Source organism: Elephantulus edwardii, unplaced genomic scaffold (genome assembly GCF_000299155.1).
Source record: "Elephantulus edwardii isolate Elephantulus edwardi_28Jun2011 unplaced genomic scaffold, EleEdw1.0 scaffold00481, whole genome shotgun sequence".
Taxonomy (NCBI): Eukaryota; Metazoa; Chordata; class Mammalia; order Macroscelidea; family Macroscelididae; genus Elephantulus; species Elephantulus edwardii.
The window spans coordinates 516,484-534,864 of record NW_006400231.1 but is presented as its reverse complement, the minus strand read 5'-3'; the positions used below and the strand labels follow the sequence as shown (position 1 = coordinate 534,864).

General features: G+C 44.4%; 1 protein-coding gene across 1 annotated transcript; it reads left to right on the top strand.

The window, feature by feature from the left end:
- Window positions 1-718: 718 nt before the first annotated feature.
- Window positions 719-17,675, top strand: LOC102846799 (protein FAM189A1-like). Its single transcript, XM_006902978.1, has 4 exons — window positions 719-728; window positions 2,694-2,936; window positions 8,360-8,658; window positions 17,457-17,675. Exons 1-4 carry the CDS (start codon window positions 719-721, stop codon window positions 17,673-17,675), a joined length of 771 nt encoding a protein of 256 aa, XP_006903040.1.
- Window positions 17,676-18,381: the final 706 nt, after the last annotated feature.

The window sequence follows — 18,381 nt, the reverse complement described above, 5'->3', positions numbered from 1 at the left end:
AATTGGGATGGGAGTGTCAGAGACAGTGCGATTGGCACAGGACAGAGCAGAGTTTAGGGCTGTTGTACATAGGGTCGCTATGAGTCGCAGGTGACTCGACGAGACATAACAACAACAACATGATAGCATCATGGAATTTACCTGTAAGACAAGCTAACATTCACTAACCCCGTCTTTTTTAATGTTAAACGAATCAATTAGGAATGTTTTCTTCAGATTTATTTAGTAATAATTTCCTTGTATTGTCACACTGAACACTTAATAGAGTTTTCTCTGGCTACACTCTCTTAATCAAAGCCACTCCTAAATTAGTCACCTTAACGTCTACAGGTAAAATCAAGACCAGGAGGGCACACAGTGATGTGGAAAAGACAGTCTCAAGTTGTTGTTAAGTGTCGTCGAGTTGCAGGCAATTCATAGCGACCCTATGAATAGGGGTCTATGAGTACCTGATATTATAGTAGGAGGGGCAGCCCAAGGAGGGAGCTGTGAGTACCTGGTTAGAGCAGGAAGGATATCCACAAGACAAGCTGTGAGTACCTGGTGATGTAGTAAAAGGAGTAGCCTCAAGGAGGGGGCGGTGAGTAGCTGGTGATGGAGAAGGAGGGGGAGCCTCGGGACAAGGTGAGATGAGTACTCAGTGATGTAGTAAGAAGAGGGGTTATCTCAAGCCAGGTGGCGGTAAGTACCTGGTGATAGCAAGAGGGGTATCCTCAAGATGTGGGGCTGTGAGTATCTGATGATGTAGTAGGAAGGATAGCATCAAGAAGGGGGCTGTGAGTACCTGGTGATGTGGGAGGAAGAGCCTCAAGATAGAAGGCTGTGAGTACGTGGTGATACAGGAGGAGGGGCAGTGTCAAGGAGGGGGCTGGGCTACCTGGTCATGGAAGAAGGGCTGCCTTAGGGTGGGTGCTATGAGTAGTTGGTGATGTGGAAGCAAGTGCAGCCTCAAGACAGGGAGCTGTGAGTGCTTGCTGAAGTAAGAGAAGTAGCCTTCATCAAATGCTGGTGAGGTTGTGGAGAAACTGGAACCCTTATTCACTGCTAGTGGAAGTGTAAAATGGTGCAGCCACTGCGGAAGGCGGTGTGACACTTTCTCAAAAAGTTGCAAATAGAGATACATTTGACAAAGCTATTTCGCTACTGGGAATATACCCAAAGAGACCATAACTGCCACCAGAGCAGATATGTTTATCGTGGCTTTGTTCTCAATAGCAAGGAGTTGGAAACAACCTAAGTGCCTACCAACAAAAGAATGGATAGAGAAGCTGTGGTATATTCACACAATGAAATACTACACTGCATTGAAAAACAAGGAACTCACGCAATATTATTCAAAATGGGTGACCCTGGAGGACATTATGTTGAGTGAAGTATTTCAGTCACACAGGGACAAATACTGCATGGTGCCACTGTTGTAAAACAGACTGACATCAGGGTTGAGGGGAGACTGAGAAAGAGGGAATAAATAATGTATACTGCATTGAAACAGATGAGGGAGAAAACTGTTTAAAAGGGATATGTGATTAGGTATTATTGTCATGACAGGAGTCCAGAATGAAGGCTGCATAGTGGAGTGGACCTTGGGGAGGGATTGTAAAACAGTGAAAGAATTTTTCTTTTGCTTTTCACATAGAAGAGTGTTCTAGGGGGTCGGAGGTTGTGGAAGGGTGGGTAGGGAGAAAAGTGCAACAATGAATGAATGGAAATCTAAAGTTTCTGTATATTTTCATTAAAATTAATAATAATTAAAAAAATTAAAAATATAAGAGCCTTAAAGCAAGGTGATGTGAGTAAATGGTGATGTGGGAGGATGGTTATGGGAGCCTTAAGACAGGGGCCTATGTGTGCCTGCTGAAGTAGGACAAGAAGCAGCCTCAAGAATGGGACTTTGAATAAGGGCTGGGAGTACCAGGTGATGTGGGAAACCAGAGTTAGATCACTAAGTTTTCATTTCAAGGGCTGACTTCCTTGGAAGTCTCTTTGAACAGGTTTCCATCAGGTCCATGTGGGGTTCAGCCCAGCAATGCCAGCAGTGTGGGGACCCTGTCTGGCCTATCTTGATGGCCATTCCTTACCTGAATGTGGTTTCACCCCCAGAGGGGCATCAGTCCCCTGGAAGGCTCAGGAAAGCACTAGGTTGGCATGCCTGACTTCCAGAGTCTGTGGGCCTGAGAGGGGCTGGACAGCCTGGGTGTTACTAAAACATCCTCACTGATGCCCTCGTGCAGGGGCAAGCCTGAAAACCAAGACAGACGTTGGGTCAGAATGTGTCTCCTACCCTGTCTGACCAAACAATACACTCCAGGTCTGCTGTTACAACGTCCTATGGGGCCTGGCTGGAGTGTCCTGAGGTCTCTCCCTTTAAATAGACCTTGCTGGTCCATCTAACCTCCCTGCCTCTAATGGCATCCTTTATCCCTAATACACCTTCTCCCCGAGGTTACCTTGGATACATGCAAGCTATGGGACTTCCTAGGCCTGGAAAGACATCAGGGACCATACAGAGTCAATCTCCCCATTCCTCTACCCCTTCTAGGATGACTTTTGGGAAGTCTCCTGGTACACCCCTCACCCAGCCTTTCAAATCTAGAGCCTATTCTCTGCCCACACAACACTCCTACGCAGTAGGCCCAGGTCTGGGGTCCAGATGGAAGTGCCACACTGCCCCTAACCTGTTTCTCTTCTTGCAGCACCATCGGACTCCACAAGCCTCCCTTCCACTGAGGTCCCCGTTGTGCTGGGTCCCAGCCTTTGCACCCCAGAAGACATGGGCGCCCCAAAATCTCCATCACCACCCTCACCACCACCTCATAACCAGTGGCTCCTGGAGTCCCCAGAGGGTCCCAGCGAAAGTATATCCAGAATTCAGGTGGGCCCTGGTTGTGTGGCCCGCTCTACCAGTGCCCCCATTTCCTGTGCTTCCAGTGTGACAGGTAAGGAGGTGTAAGACAGGTCCACTGCACCATGGTCCTCTGAGTGTCACGCCTGCCTGGTGAGATGAGTCCTGGCCTTACACATTCTCATCAGCCTTGCCTGGCCTGGCTCCCAGACGCAGCCCTAGGCTATGCACATGTTGTAAATGCCAAGTCAGGTCCTCTGTGGAGCCCAGAATGGCATGTCAGCATGCCTCGGTGACAGGACTTGTGCAGAGCTGCCCCAAAGTCCACAATTGTCAGTATTTGATTGGAGGAGTGCATGCTGCGTGATCCATGAATTTGTTGCCTGGTTGTTTTGATCTGAATACACCAGAAACAGAGGGGCAGCACTTTCAAATCAGCATGGTTGCTTTCCATCTTTGAGCCTATAGCTATTTGTTTCTTCATTATTGTTGGTAGGTGGGGGTGCAGTCAACTCTGACTGTGCACAATAGAGTGAACCTTGCCTGATCCTTAGGCACGCTCATGGTTTCTTCTATGGTAAGCACATCGAAAAACTGTTGTCTAAACAGAGCAAGGAAACACTGCATGGTTTAAAATTACGAAGGGTGTGCATCAGGGATGTATCCTTTCTCTGTGCCTGTTCAACCTGTATGCAGAGCATATTATTCATGAAGCTAGGCTCTATGAAGAGGAATGTGGAATCAGGACTAGAGGAAGACTCGTTAACAACATGCGTTATGCAGATGACACAACCTTGCTTACCGAAAGTGAGGAGGACTTGAAGCTGGTTGCAGAAGATCAAAAACTATAGCCTTCGGCATGGATAACATCTCAAGGTCAAGAAAACACAGCTCCTCACCAGAGGGCCAACAGTCATCATGACAGATCCAGAAAGGATTGAAGTTGCCAATTATTTTATCTTGGGATCAATAATCAACAATATTGGAACCAGCAGTCTGGAGATCAGGAGACCTATTGCATTAGGCAAATGCATTGTCAGGGACCTCTTCAAAATACTTAAGAGCAATGATGTCAGTTTGAAGACTAAGGTGTGCCTGATTCAGACCATGGTCTTCTCAATCACCTGCTTCACACCAGCAATCTGGAAAATAAATGAATAAGTATGACAGAAGAATTGATGCCTTTGAGTTGTGGTACTAGAGTGGAGTACTGAATGTTCCATGGACTGCCAAAAGAACAAACAGATAGGTCTTGGAGAAAGTGCAGCCACAGGGCTCCTTGGAAACAAAAATGACAAAGCTTTGTCTCTCATACTTCGAACATGTTGCTTCTTGTTGTTGTGTACTGTAGAGTCAGAACTGACCCATTGCTGACTCTCTGGTGGGTTTTCAGAGATAGTTAATCACGTGGGATAAGATTGCCATCCTTCTTCTTTGGAGCAACTGGTGGCCTTGAACTGCATGCCTTGGGGATTGCAGCACAGCTTCTTTCCACTAAGCCACCAGAGCTCCTTTGAACATGTTGCTAGGAGAGGCTACTCCTGGGAAAGGCTCAAAGGCATCAACTCTCTTTCTATCATCCCTAGTCCTTGTCCAGCTTTCTGAAGCATAGCAAGTAATTGCAAATACCATGGCCTTGATCAGGTGCATCTTAGTCTCCAGACTGACATCAGTACCTTGGAGAGATCTCTGGCAGCAGACTTTCACAATGCAGTTCGCCTTTTAATTTCCTATCTGCTGGTACCAAGAGCGTTAATTGTACAGCCAAGCAAACTAAAGCTGTCAACAGTCTCAATCTCTTCACCATCTATTATGATGCTGCCAATCAGCCACATGGTGAAAATCTTTGTTTTCTTGACATTGAGCTTCAATCCATACTGAAGGCTGCAATCCTTGACCTTCTGCAGCAAGTGCTTCAGGTCCTCCTCAGTTTCAGCAAGCAGGGTTGTGTCATCTGCATAATGCAGATTGTTGATAAGTCTACCTCCAGTCCTGATGCCACACTTCTCATAGAGCCCAGCCTCCCGAATAATCTGTACCGCATATAAATTGAAAAGAATGGAAATAGGACACATCCTTGACACACAGCCTTCCCAATTTTGAATCATGCCATGTTTCCTTGCTTTGTTCTGATGATGGCCTCTTGTGGCCTCTTATTGCTATAAATTGACCTCTGATTATGGCTTTGGCTTTTCCCCAGAGGTTTTGGTAAGTTATGTTTTCATTATCATTTGTTTCAAGAAACTTTAATTTTTTTATTTCTTCTTTTACCCACTCATCTTCAAGCAGAGTGTTGCTTGGCTTCCAAATGCATGGTTTATTTCCTCCTTTATCCTCTTGTTATTGATTTCTAATTTTGTAGCTTTGTGGTCTGAGAAAATGCTTTGTATTATTTCTATATTTTCCAATTTATTCATGCTTGATTTGTGACCTAAAATATGATCTATTCTGGAAAATGTTCCATGTACATTGGAGAAGAATGTATACTCTTCTTTTGGGGGTGTATTGGGTCTGTATATATCTATGAAATCGAGTTGGTTGATTGTGTGGTTTAATTCTTCTGTGTCTTTGTGGAGTTGGGTTTTTTTTGTTTGTTTTTTGGTATTTCTGTCTTTTTTTTGAGAGTGGTATATTGAAGTCTCCTATTACCAACGTGATGTCTATTTCTTTATTCAGTTCTGTTAAATATTTGTTTTAAAGCTTTATTATTTGGTGCATAGCTATTTATTATGATTGTGTCCTCTTGTTCAATTGACCCTTTTAGTATTAAATAGTGACTTTCCTTGTCTTTTATGGTGATTTTTACACTGAACTCTATTTTACCAGAGGTAATACCACTACTCCTGTTGTTTTATGTTTGCCATTTCCGTGGCATATATTGTCCCCCATTTTGTTTTTAGCCTTTCTTTATCTTCCCTTTTTAGGTGTATCTCTTGTAGACAGCATATTGATGGGGTTTGTTTTTTATCCAACCTGCTACTCTTTTACTCTTCACTTATTCTACTTTTTGTTCTAGCAGTTCTCTATCTTCTATTTCACTAATTCTGTGTTCTATTCCTTTAATTCTGTTCATATGTCCCTCCAACCCATTGACAACATTTAAGACACAGGTACTCATGTTCTGGATTGCAGTTTCTTGTTTTTCCAGAGTTTTTAATGCCTCGTTTGTTTTCTCTGCATTGCCTTTGGTTGTTTTTTATAAGTTCTTCTTGGTTTTTACTTGTAAAATCCTGTAATTCTTTGAGTTTGTCTTTCACCCATTGAAAATATTCAACCATTGTTCTTTTGAATTCTGTCAGAAAGTTCCATCAGGCTTTCTTGTTTCAGGAGATCTCTTGATTTTATGTTTTGATCATTTTGGTTTTTTAGGTGACATCTTGTTTTGGTTTTGTGGAGGGAATGAGGTAGCCTACTTTTTATGTATCATTGCTGTGGTAAAATTTATCCTGCCTGGGGCCCTAGCAGGACATTGTTCTGATAATCTTGGCTTGAGAGCTCACTGCTCACTGCTCCAGAGAAGGGAGAGGAAAGTCACCTTACCTGAATTTCTCTTAGTTCCCTGGACTGAAGGTGAGGCTTGCTTCAGTCGGGGAGCTCAATATGCTAGTAGGGAGGGGGAGGACAACTCACTTGGCCTATACTTTTCCTCTCAAATCCTGTGGCAAGATTATCTATAACTGGGGAACAGTTGTGACTCTCTTCACCATTCTGACAGTTGAGGAGGAAAGACTCAGTCTTGGACCTTCTACTCTAAGACTGTAGCTTCTGATTGCCAGAGTCTTCTAGTTAATATGTATTGCTGGCAAAGCAGGATGGTATCTCAAGAAAAGCAATGTCTTGGCAGGATTCTGAATGTTGGTGATACTCTCCTCTGTGGCCCAAGGGCCTGCTGCTGCGCAGGTCCGAAAAGGTCCTCTCCACTTCTCCTGGCTCTGTGTGGGGCTGAGGGTGCCAGAGGGCTTGCTAGGAATACAATGATTTTCACCTGTGGCTGTGGTAGGTGGATCTGGACACTCCCAGGCTGACATGCTGCTGGGGCTGCTTGGGCCCGAAAAGATCCTCCCCACCTCTCCTGGCTCTGTGTGGGGCTGAGAGTTGAAATCCTTGCACCTTTTCATATTAAAGAGGCCCTTAACACAAATTTGCCCAAGGAAATAAGTGCTTTGATTTCAAGGGCTCCATTGTGAATCCAAGTCAATCTTTGCCAACTTGACTCTTTTCTTTATTAATCAAGATAATGTTTATTAGCCTAATTGTGTTTTTGTTTTCTTTGTGTTAAAATGCAATCCATACTAGAGGCTATAATCAGCAATGAGTATTTCATGTCATCTTTATTTTTTGCAAGTAAGATTGTCTCAACTACATGTAAGTCTTCCTCCAATGTTGAGGCCACATTTTTCTTAATATAGTTGAGGTTTTTTGATCTTTTGCGGTTAAGTGCTTCAAGTTCTCTTCACTTTTAGCAAGCAAGGGCATGTCATTTATAGTAATGCAGGGTGTTGGGTGAATGAAAGGGTGTGTTTTAAACACAATTTTCTGATATTGTTGATAAGTCATTTTATGTGTCTAAGAGCTTGCATGTTACCTATTGAGGTGCAAATGGGTAACTAGTCATCTGCTGTTCTAATCCAGTTCTCCTCCTGTGTCTCCCTACAATGGGAGTAGCCCAGCTTTCCAGCAGCTTTTCATTAATAGAGGTATAAACACACGCAGTCACTTAGGGCACCTTATTGATGATAGTCTTGTTTTGGAGTAGGTTGGACCCAAGTAAGGTTTTTTGTTTGTTTGCTTATGTTTTTGAAAATGTCTCATGTTTACTTGCTGAGCTTGCAGAAGGCTCTAGACCACTATAAGGGTGATGTTTTGGATGTTTTGGAGCTCAGTGTGGGCAAGCTGGGCCCTAATCAATTCCTAAGAATCTCTAGACAATTGTCTGACCCCTCGCTGGCTTCTTCCTAAGGTGCCACCAGGGTAAGGGTTTGTGCTATGGATCAGCCTGGGTAGGGGGTTTGGGTAACCTCCTGGCATCTGGGGCCCCTTCCCAGCCATTGGTCTCATGCCCAGGCCTGGCCTATCCAATCTGGCTGCCATCCACCATTCATAGAGAGTTAAAAGGCCCCTCAGCAGTGTCACTCTCAGTGGACAGAGAGAGGGTCATTAAGCTAAGGAAAGCTGGGGAATGTCCCTCTTGTTATCCAGGACATTCCTGCTGCAGAGTCTCAACACCGTGAGGAGGTCTGGGGAGAGGATTCAGAGGGAGGAGATCTTGCTCCACCCTGCCCATGGCTGGATACCTTGCATTTTTCCCTCTGGAGCCCATGGCTGGTCCAGGGTCACATGGAGCTGGGGCTGGGGGTGTGGGTGTGGGTGGGCTCACAGGGCAGCAAGGGTCAGATCCACAGGGTCATGCTCAACAGAGAGCTTTCTCAGACTGCTTTCCTTGGCTGTTTAAAGAGGTATATAAGAGCTGCCTTAGGGTGTGCCTGTTTACCTGTTCTCACTGCCCTCTCCCCATAGTAGTTCCCCCATCCTGTTCTGCGGAAGCCGCCTCTGCTCAACCGCACCCTCCTTGGTCCCCCAGAGAAGGATGCAGGACCTGGAAAACCAGCCCACAGCCCCCCTGCAAGCTGCGGCCGCACTCCTTGGTGGACAGCCCTGCCTGCACAGACACAAGGGTCCTGGTGGCCAAGCTTCTGAAACACTCTCACGGAGCCCTGGCTGAGGTGTGCCATGTGGCCTGTGCAGTGCACACGGGGGATGCCCCTGAGGAACGACACTGTGATGAAACTTTCCTCGGTACCAGCATCCTGGACCAGGTGTGAGCATAATGATCCTGGGGTCATGCACTCGTTGGAAGTTATACTTTGCAGGGGACCCCAGATGTTGAGAGGTCACGGAGCTCTCAAGATGGACATTGTGTTGCAGCGATCAATTTCCCACCTATTCCAGAATATAGAACTCTCTTTTCTGCATTGCATTCTGCCATTTCATCTGGCATGTGTCACTCTGAACTAGGGATAACATCATGAATAAAGCGTGACAAGAATTACTCATGTTACTTAGAGACAGACACCACAGAGACTCCCAGCCAATTGGCACCTAGTTGAAGCTGCCTTATGGCACCGCTTGTGTTCAGATAGAATAATGAGTTTTTGAGGCTGTGAACTTCCCAGAATCACCAGGCAGGCCTTTCTTATGCAGCAACACTGGGTGGGCTTGAACTTCCAGCCTTTCAGTTAGTATTTGTGTGATTATTTTCACCACTCAAAGTCTTTAAACTGGGGGCCCCCAAAACAGGATTCCCCATTGGCTAGGTTCATGTTGAATGTATAGGGGTTGGCATCAAACGAGACCATTTTCTGTATGTGGCTTAACACTCCATAAGAAAACTTTTATCAAGTCTAACTAAGAGATCGGTTGTTCTAGTGCAGATATCAGCCATGGTTCAACATGGTGCCCTGGCTGTGGGTTTGCAGTGCAAACACATGTCCACTCTTGGGCTCTGAGGTGCAATGGCCACCTCTGGAAGCAGAGGAGTGTGGCCAGGTACATGTCCCTGGCTCTCCATTCTCAGCCTCCCTCTGGGGATTCCCTTCTCATTTCCTCTCTGGGTTCTCGTTCAGTGTTCACCCTCAGTTGCTCTGAGTGGTGAACTCATGGCTGCTGTTGGTTCAATAATCATCAGCACCTCTTTCAAGCCATCACTTTATTTTTTGACCAACTGGCCTCAGCAGACTGAGCTGTGGGCATTCTCTCTGGGATTTGTAGCCTTCAGAGGAACCCAGTCCCAGTTTCCCCAGAGTGGTCCTCTGCAGCCAGGCCAGCAACCACAGCTGCACTAGAGGGTGTGGATAGAATCTTCTGTTTCTGAAAATCCACACAGTGTGGCAGATACACAGGAGGAGGTAGCACAACACTCCTAGACCTTTATCCCTTCATTTTCTGGAAGCATCCTCCTGAGCTTCTTGCAGTGATGCAAAGTCCAGGGTCTGTGCCTCAAACTGGGAGGCACCAGCATGTGAGGCCCTCAGGTCCTTGAGATGAGCAGGAAAATCATACACACAGAAAGCCACCAGGACCTCCAGGCTCTGCCTCTCTGGAAGACCAGGCAAGAGCCCACATTACCCACCCTGTCCTGCAGCCCCTGGGTTTGGAGGCAAGAGGGTTTTGGTGGTCCCTTCTCATCAGGCTTTGGTGGTAGTTGAGATGTAGGGCATGGCCATGTGGCCAGTACAGCTCTTTCACCACTTATTAATAGTACTGGTCATTCCTGCCAGAGGTTACATCAGTAGAAAAGAAGAAACCTGGTCTCTTGACCAAAACCGTAACTTTTTCATGAGGCACCCTAGAGATGGATGCTATGAGATTAATGTGTTGGTTCAGACTATCATGAGAGAAATGCTGTCTCTCATTGTTCTTGAAGACATCTGCAGTCGTAAAGTGACAAGGCCCTTTGCAGGTAAAATCAGAATATCCTCCGCAGTCCACCAGTGAGGTTTCAACCTCAGGGTGCAGTCAGAACCCATGGATCAAGACCAGGTTTCTTCAAGCTTCCCTCAACTTTGCCCACTGTCCCTGTAGTTGCAAGGGGCACTGCTGACCCCAGCTCTAAGCCTCACCTTTGTATTTTCTCCCTAGTGACTCTACATTGCAGAGGAATGCACCATACCTCAGTATTTTCCTATTGTGCTGAGACTTGGTGTCTGAAGGTCTTGTAGAACCACTGCTATCAGGGGGAAGTGGTGGGTACAGAAGCTGGTCCTCCTCACTGCAGATCATTCTAGGGGCCACGTGGACACTAAGAGCACCCCAGGCTCTAGGAAAGGAAGTAAGGAGGCCATTCTGAGGGTGATAGTTAGCAGCAAATACAGCTGATCTTTCATCCTGGCCAGCTCAGTGGTGTCCGGACACATATTGTCCAGAGCTGCAAGTCAGTGTCCCTTGGTGGGTCAAGCAGAGCTTGCCCCTTCTGTGCACTAGCCTATCCAGGGCTATTCTGGAGGTGACCACCCATAATGGCTAGTCCTTCCACCTCAACATACAGGCTGCCACAGGTTAACGGTCTCCAATAGGACACAGACACACAAGGATATACTGCCTGTGGGGGTCCATCATCTGGGTGCACTGAGTGCTGAGATAGTCACGCCCTGGCCGGCCTTCATCCATGGCAAATGAGGTAGGAGTACACAGACTCCTGATATTATAGGCCTTTGGCCAGCCCCAAGATGACCATATAAATTAAATGCCCGCTGACTAAATCATAGAACAAATATTCATTTCAAGTGGGGATGGTTTTTAGAGATTTTTTTTTCACCCCCAACTGCATTGATTGACAAACATTGCTAAGGCAGAATTTATAGGAAGTGATTTCTAAGCCACAAGAGACATGTTTGTACAACTTAAAGGTTGAATTTACTGAATGTACCTCAGTGTATTTTAATAAAAAGCATTCCTGGCTGTGGTGTCCCTGAGGTTCATGGGGTGGCTCTGTGCATGTACTGGGAAAAGGATGGGCCTTGGCAGGTGGGAGATTCTGGGCAGCAGATGGCCTGGACTGCCTGGGAGGCTGCACCACTCTGCTGCTGGCCTGGGCCTATGTCCTCCCTAGAGCCTTGTAGGGACACACCTCTAGACTGTCCTAATAGGGGCCTCTCCTCCAGTTTCCATTTACACAGTGCTGCTTCTCCTTATGCAGGGCATGTCCATTCTCCAGCACAGAGAAAAAAAAGGCATAGGGCATGGGGTTGCCAGTTGCATCCATGTGCTGCCTGCTGCATCACTCTGGGGCCAGTTGTGCAACTTTGATGACTGCTGAGTGCATAGTATATGTTTTTAATGTAGGAGTGGGGCAGGAAGAACTCTCACTTGTTGGCCTGATCACATCCCCAGGCTTACCAGCTGCAGCATGTGGGTACAAATCATGTGTAGTGAGGGCAGAAAGATTTGCTTCTGTAGGGTGCCTACCATTACAGGCTGGGGAATACCCCAGACCTGTGATAAAGCCCTAATAACCACTCTGCCTCTCTGTGACAAGAGGTACCAGTCAGTGGCCATGGGTTTGTGTACACACACACACTCTCTCTCTCTCTTTCTCTCTACACACACATACACACTCTCCCACACTCATACATATACTCCTACTTCTTTCTATCACACACATGCACTCATACATATACTCCTACCTCTATCATGCACACACATGCTCATACCTATAATCCTGCCTCTATCACACACACACACACACACACACACACACTCACTCACACACACTTATACTCCTATTTCTATCACACACACACATACACATTAACACACTCATACATATATTCTTCCCAGCATACTGTCATGTTCTCTCATACTCATACACATACTCTTACTTGACAGAAGCACTCTCACAGAGATGGGACTGAGGTGTCCCTGGGTTTATACGTTTCCCCATCTGGGGATCCATGCCTCCATGCCATCTGAGGTACCAAGCAGGACAAGAAACTTTACAGAACTTCAAGCAGAGGAAGGAATTTTCTTCACTCTCTGTGAGAGGGCTCTGCATACAAGCTACCTGAGCTGGCAGTCCTGATCTCCTGCCACACCAGAGACACAGGAGGACACTAAGCTGCAGGAGAAAAGGAGAGGGGAGGGGATACTTTGTGCCGAGAGCGAGTACTCTCCATTGCTTGTATGGAGCCCTGAGTCTCATGCCTCTCCAGAGACAAAGAAAGATATTAAGCTTCAGGAGAAAAGATACATGAGAAAAATGCTTGAGTGGAGCACCTGGTCTCACACCATTAAGCCACTTCATATATGAAGAAGGCCTCTAGAGTTGGATCAGGGGACAACATCAAGGTGAGATTCTATAGGGCTGCAGTGCAGAAAAGAGAAAACCTCAAGGTCTTTAGGAAAGGCAAAATGACTTACAGAAATAACTTACAGTAGAGCGAATCTCTTACCCCATAGACTGAACATTTTAACTTGGCAACTAATTAGTAACATTATGAAGACAAGAACCACCAACAGCTTTTGCAGATGCAGTAGAAATGACCTAATACTTATCAAGAAAAACTTCACATAATGTCAAGAAAGCAGGAGGCAGCAACAAACACTGTGAAAAAAAATTAAGCCTACTAAAAAAAAATAGGCAGAGAATATAAGAGATCTCATGAATACCCCAGAGTCAAGAAGGCTGATGATATATGTTGATATGGGGGCATTTGAACAACTACGAATGAAAGTACAAATGATGGAAGAATCAATGGAATCTACAAATAAAGGGAATAATCTAGAGGTAAAGAACCAGGAAAAATATATTAATAAAGAGTTATTTGAACAGCTTCAGGAGAAGGTGCAAATGATGGAAGAAACAATGGAAACCACTAAGAAAGCAAATGCTCCAGAGACACAGAGCCAGAAGTATACTGATGAAGAGGAAATTGCACAAATAAAAAAGAAAATGCAAAAATAATGGAAGAAAGAATTGCAACTAAAATAATCACAAGATAGAGTCCTGCCAATACAGTACTAGAAGTAACAGAAAGGCAGGAATATGCAATCCAGAACATTAAGACTGGAATGGCAGAAGTGTCCAACACACTTGAAGGACAAAAAAGTAGAATAAAAGAGATGGAGCAAAGAGTCAATGAGCTGGAAGACAAGAAGCTCAAAGGAAAGATGAGAGAGAAAAAATGAGAAATGAGAAAGAAAAAAAGGAAGAAAACATTAGAATCATGTGGGGTGACATCAAAAGGAATAACATATGCATGACTGAAATTCCAGAATATAAGGGGGATGAGGAAATCACTGAGAAAATTGTGGAAGAGGTACTAGAAGAAAACTTCCCAGGTATTGTGAACATTCAGAAAGCTCAGTGAACACCAAATAGATTTGATGCAAAATGGAAAACATTTAAGACATAGTCAAATTCTCCAAAATAAAAAATTAGAATACTGAAAGCAGCAATAAAAACAAAGATTCACCTACAAAGTAAAAGCAATTTGATTAAGTTCTGATTTTTTTAGCATAAACCATGCAAGCAAGAATACAATGGTATGGTATATACAGAAAGTTGAAAGAAAACAACTGCCAATCCATGATACTGTACCCAGAAAAGCTCTCCATCAAATATGAAAAAAGGGGGAAATCACATCCTTTGCAGAAAAAAAGGAGCTTAAGGAATTTGTGAAAATAAGACCAAATCAACAAGAACTTTTAAGGGAGCTCCTACACACAGAGACACCAAAGGAAAGTGAATGGACCATAGTAATAACAAACAATAAAAAAGTAGTAATGATAAAACCTGGCCTGTCAATAATCACATTCAGTGTGAATGGACTTAATGCACCAATCAAGAGAAAAGAGTAGCAGAATGGATAAAAAAAAAACCAAAAAACAAACATGAAACACCCAAAGCCCATCAATATATTTTATACAAGAGACACATCGAGTAAAGGAAGAGAAAGATAGACTCAAAATCAAAGGCTGTAAAATACATATCAAGCAAATGGCATCCACAAAAAAATCAGGAGTGGCAATCTTAATCTCTGATAAAATAGACTTCAAAATGAAAATCACCATAAAAGATAAGAAAAGGTACTATATAATAATTAAAAGCACAGTAGATCAAGAAGATATTGTAGCTGATGTTAGATGGATCTTAGCTGAAAGCAGGGAATACCAGAGGAATGTCTATCTGTGTTTCATTGACTATGCAAAGGCATTTGACTGTGTAGATCATTACAAACTATGGCTGACTCTGAGAAGAATGGGAATCCCAGAACACTTGATCGTTCTAATGCGAAACTTATACTTGGACCAGGAGGCAGTCGTCAGAACAGAGGAAGGGAACACTGCATGGTTCAAAATTGGGAAGGGTGTATGCCAGGGATGCATCCTATCTCCATACCTTTCAACCTATATGCCGAACAGATTATCCGGGGGGCTGGGCTCTATGAGGAGAAATGTGGGGTCAAGATTGGTGGATGATTTATCAACAATTGTGTTATGCAGATGACACGACCCTGCTTGCTGAAAATGAAGAGGACCTGAAGCACCTGCTGCAGAGGGTCAAGGACTGCAGCCTACAATATGAATTAAGGCTCAATGTCAAGAAGACAAAGATTCTCACCACTGGACCAATTGACAGCATCAGGATGGATGGTGAAGAGATTGAGATCGTACACAGTTTTAGTTTGCTTGGCTCCACAGTCAACAGTCTTGGCACCAGCAGCCAGGAAATTAAAAGGTGCATTGCCATGGGAAAGTCTGCTGTTAGTGACCTCCCCAAAGTACTAAAGAGCAATGGTGTCTCTCTGGAGACTAAGATGTGTCTGCTACAGGCTATGGTCTTCACAATCACTTGTTATGCATCAGAGAGTTGGACAATGACCAAGGAGGATAGAAGGAGAATTGATGCCTTTGAGCTGTGGTGCTGGAGAAGAGTATTGAGAATACCATGGACTGCTAGGAAAACAAACAGATTTGTCCTGGAAAGGGTTAAACCGGGTGGCTCCTTGGAGGCAAGGATTCTGAGGTGCCATCTAACATACTTTGGACATGTTGTGAGGAGAAACCGGTCCTTGGAGAAGGACATCATGCTTGGGAGGGTGGAAGGACAGCGCAGGAGAGGAAGGCCCTCTATGAGGTGGATTGATTCAGTGACTGGGATAATCGGGATGGGAATGTCAGAGACAGTGCGATTGGCACAGGACAGAGCAGAGTTTAGGGCTGTTGTACATAGGGTCGCTATGAGTCGCAAGCGACTCAATGGCACATAACAACAACAACAAGATCAAGAAGATATAACACTGGACCAACTGTTAACAGATAAGATGAAAGAAATAGACAGCACCATAATAATAGGAGGAGACTTCAACACACCGCTTTTACCAAAGGATAGGCCAACAACAACAACAAAAAAAAAATCAAAACAGCAACTTAACAAAGATGCAGGACACCTAAGCTACACAGCTAGCCATCTTGACCTCCTGGATATATTCTGAGCACTGCACCTAGCTAACACTCAATTCACTTTCTTCTGAAGTGCACATGGTATGTTCTCCAGAATTGATCACATATTAGGGCACAAAGCAAGCCTCAACAAATTAAAAAGCACTGAAATAATACAAAGTATCATCTTATACCACCATGCCATAAAACTAGAAATTAACCACAGGAGATTAAAGTTTACCAAAAACCCATGTGGAAACTGAATAACTTTATGCTAGAACACCATTGATTGGGTTATTAAAGAAATAAAGAATGAAATAAAAAAATTCCTTGAAACAAGTGATATTGTTGTTGTTGTTAAGTGCCAGTGAGTCGTAGTCGTAGACTACAAAAGACCTGAGCACTGTTTGTAGAGTTTCCGGAGGCAAGCCATTTGGGAAGTGGATGCCACTCCTGCTTCCAAGCTTGTTTTAATCAGGAAGCTCCACAAAACACTGTCCACCATGGGTAATAGTTATCTCATTTGGCACATCAGTGTCACAGTGTTTAGCATCACAGCAACCATGATTTACCTCTCTACAGCAATGCACAGACCAGTGCTACACCACGTAGAAGAATGTTTGACAAAAAACAATCTAAACAGGCCTGAGTGCCACAGATTAAAATCACCCACAACAAATGATAGATAATGAAAATACAACATACCAAAAATTCTGGGATATAGCTAAGGAAGTCCTCAGGGGGCAGTTCACTACAATAGTCAAACACATAAAAAATGAAAAAAGAAGCAAAATTAATGATCTAAATTAACACCTTCATCAAATACAAAAAGAACACCAATCTAACCCCACAGCTTTAGGAAAAAGGAAATTATAAGGATAAGACCTGAAATCAATGAGATAGACAACAGAAAAACAGTTGATAATGCCAATAAGACCAAAAACTGGTTTTTCAAAAGGGTCAATAAAATTGACAAATCATTGACAAACGTCTTAAAAGAGAAAACACAACATGATTAAGGAATGATAGAGGTGACATCACAGCATTTTCAGAAGAAATTAAATCTATAATATTTGGATATTATGAAAAGCTATATTCTCATAAATTTGAAAACCTAGAGGAAACGGGCACATTCTTTGAGACTCCTCCCCTACACAGACTGACATGGTCAGATGTAGAACACTTGCACATACATACTCATCATAAAGGAAGAAATTGAGCAGGTCATAAAAAGACTTCTCCACCAAAAATATCCTGGACCTGATGGTTTCACAGCTGAATTCTACCAAACATTCAGAGAAGTTTTATCACCAATCCTACTTATTTTAAAAAGTAGACAAAGAAGGAACACTCTCAGTGACATTCTATGATGAAAGCATAACCCTAATACCAAAACCAGGCAAAGATATTACCCAAAAAGAAAACTACAGACCCGTAACTCTCAAAAACATAGATGCAAAAATCCTTAAAATAATCCTAGCCAATGGGGCGAGAGCAGCTGCACCTGAGCGTCGAGGGTAGAGGCAGCCACCGCAATGGATGTGTTTCTGATGATTCAGCACCACAAAATCACCATCTTCACTGATGCCAAGGAGTCGAGCACCATGTTAGAGCTGAAATGCATCATTGAGGGCATCCTTGAGTGGCCACCTGATGACAGTCGCTTCTGTACAAGGACGACCAGCTCCTGGAGGACGCCAAGACACTGGGAAAGTGTGGTTTCACCAGTCAGACACGAGACCCCCAGGCTCCGGCCACAATGGGGCTGGCCTTCCAGCCAGAGGACACATTTGAGGTCCTCCACATTGAACCATTCTCCAGCCTGTCGGAGCTACTGGACATGATAAAGCCACAGGATTCAGGAAGCAGCACCAGTGAACAGGCTGCGCAGTGAGGGTGGTGCCCCCCCAATAAAGATATTTGGGTGTCAGCCTGGGTCTTGACACTTTCTCATACCCTCTCCCTTAGGATCTTTTGACTTGATTTTACCCTGGCTGGCAGCCCAGTCCAAATGCCCACCCCCAGCACCTGTTCCTTTAAGCATGCTAGGAGCTCAGACCACCTGTCGAGGGTGATGCAGAAGCCCTGCAGCCCACCAGGAGCCAACACTACCCCTGGCACAACTTGGCCTGGCCTTGGGGTAGTAGGCCCATCTGAGAACACAGAATCAGAGCGGATTCTATCCAAACTTCCCTACATAATAAAACAAGTCTATGGGGGGGGGAGCGGGAATCCCAGCCAAAAGAATACAAAAGCACATTAAGAAAAAATTCATCATGACCATGTGGGATTTATAAGGGATATGCAAGGATGGTTCAACATGAGAAAAATAATCAATGTAATTCACATTAACAAAGCAAATAATAAGAACCATATGATCTTAGCAACTGGTGCAGAAAAAGTATTTGACAATATCCAACACCCCTTCCTGATTAGGACACTCAGCAAAATTGGAATAGAAGGGAATTTCCTCAACATAGTAAAGAGTTGTTGTTGTTGTTCTTGTTATGTGCCGTCGAGTCGTTTCCGACTCATAGCGACCCTATGCACAACAGCCCTAAACCCTGCTCTATCCTGCACCAACCACACTGCCTCTGACA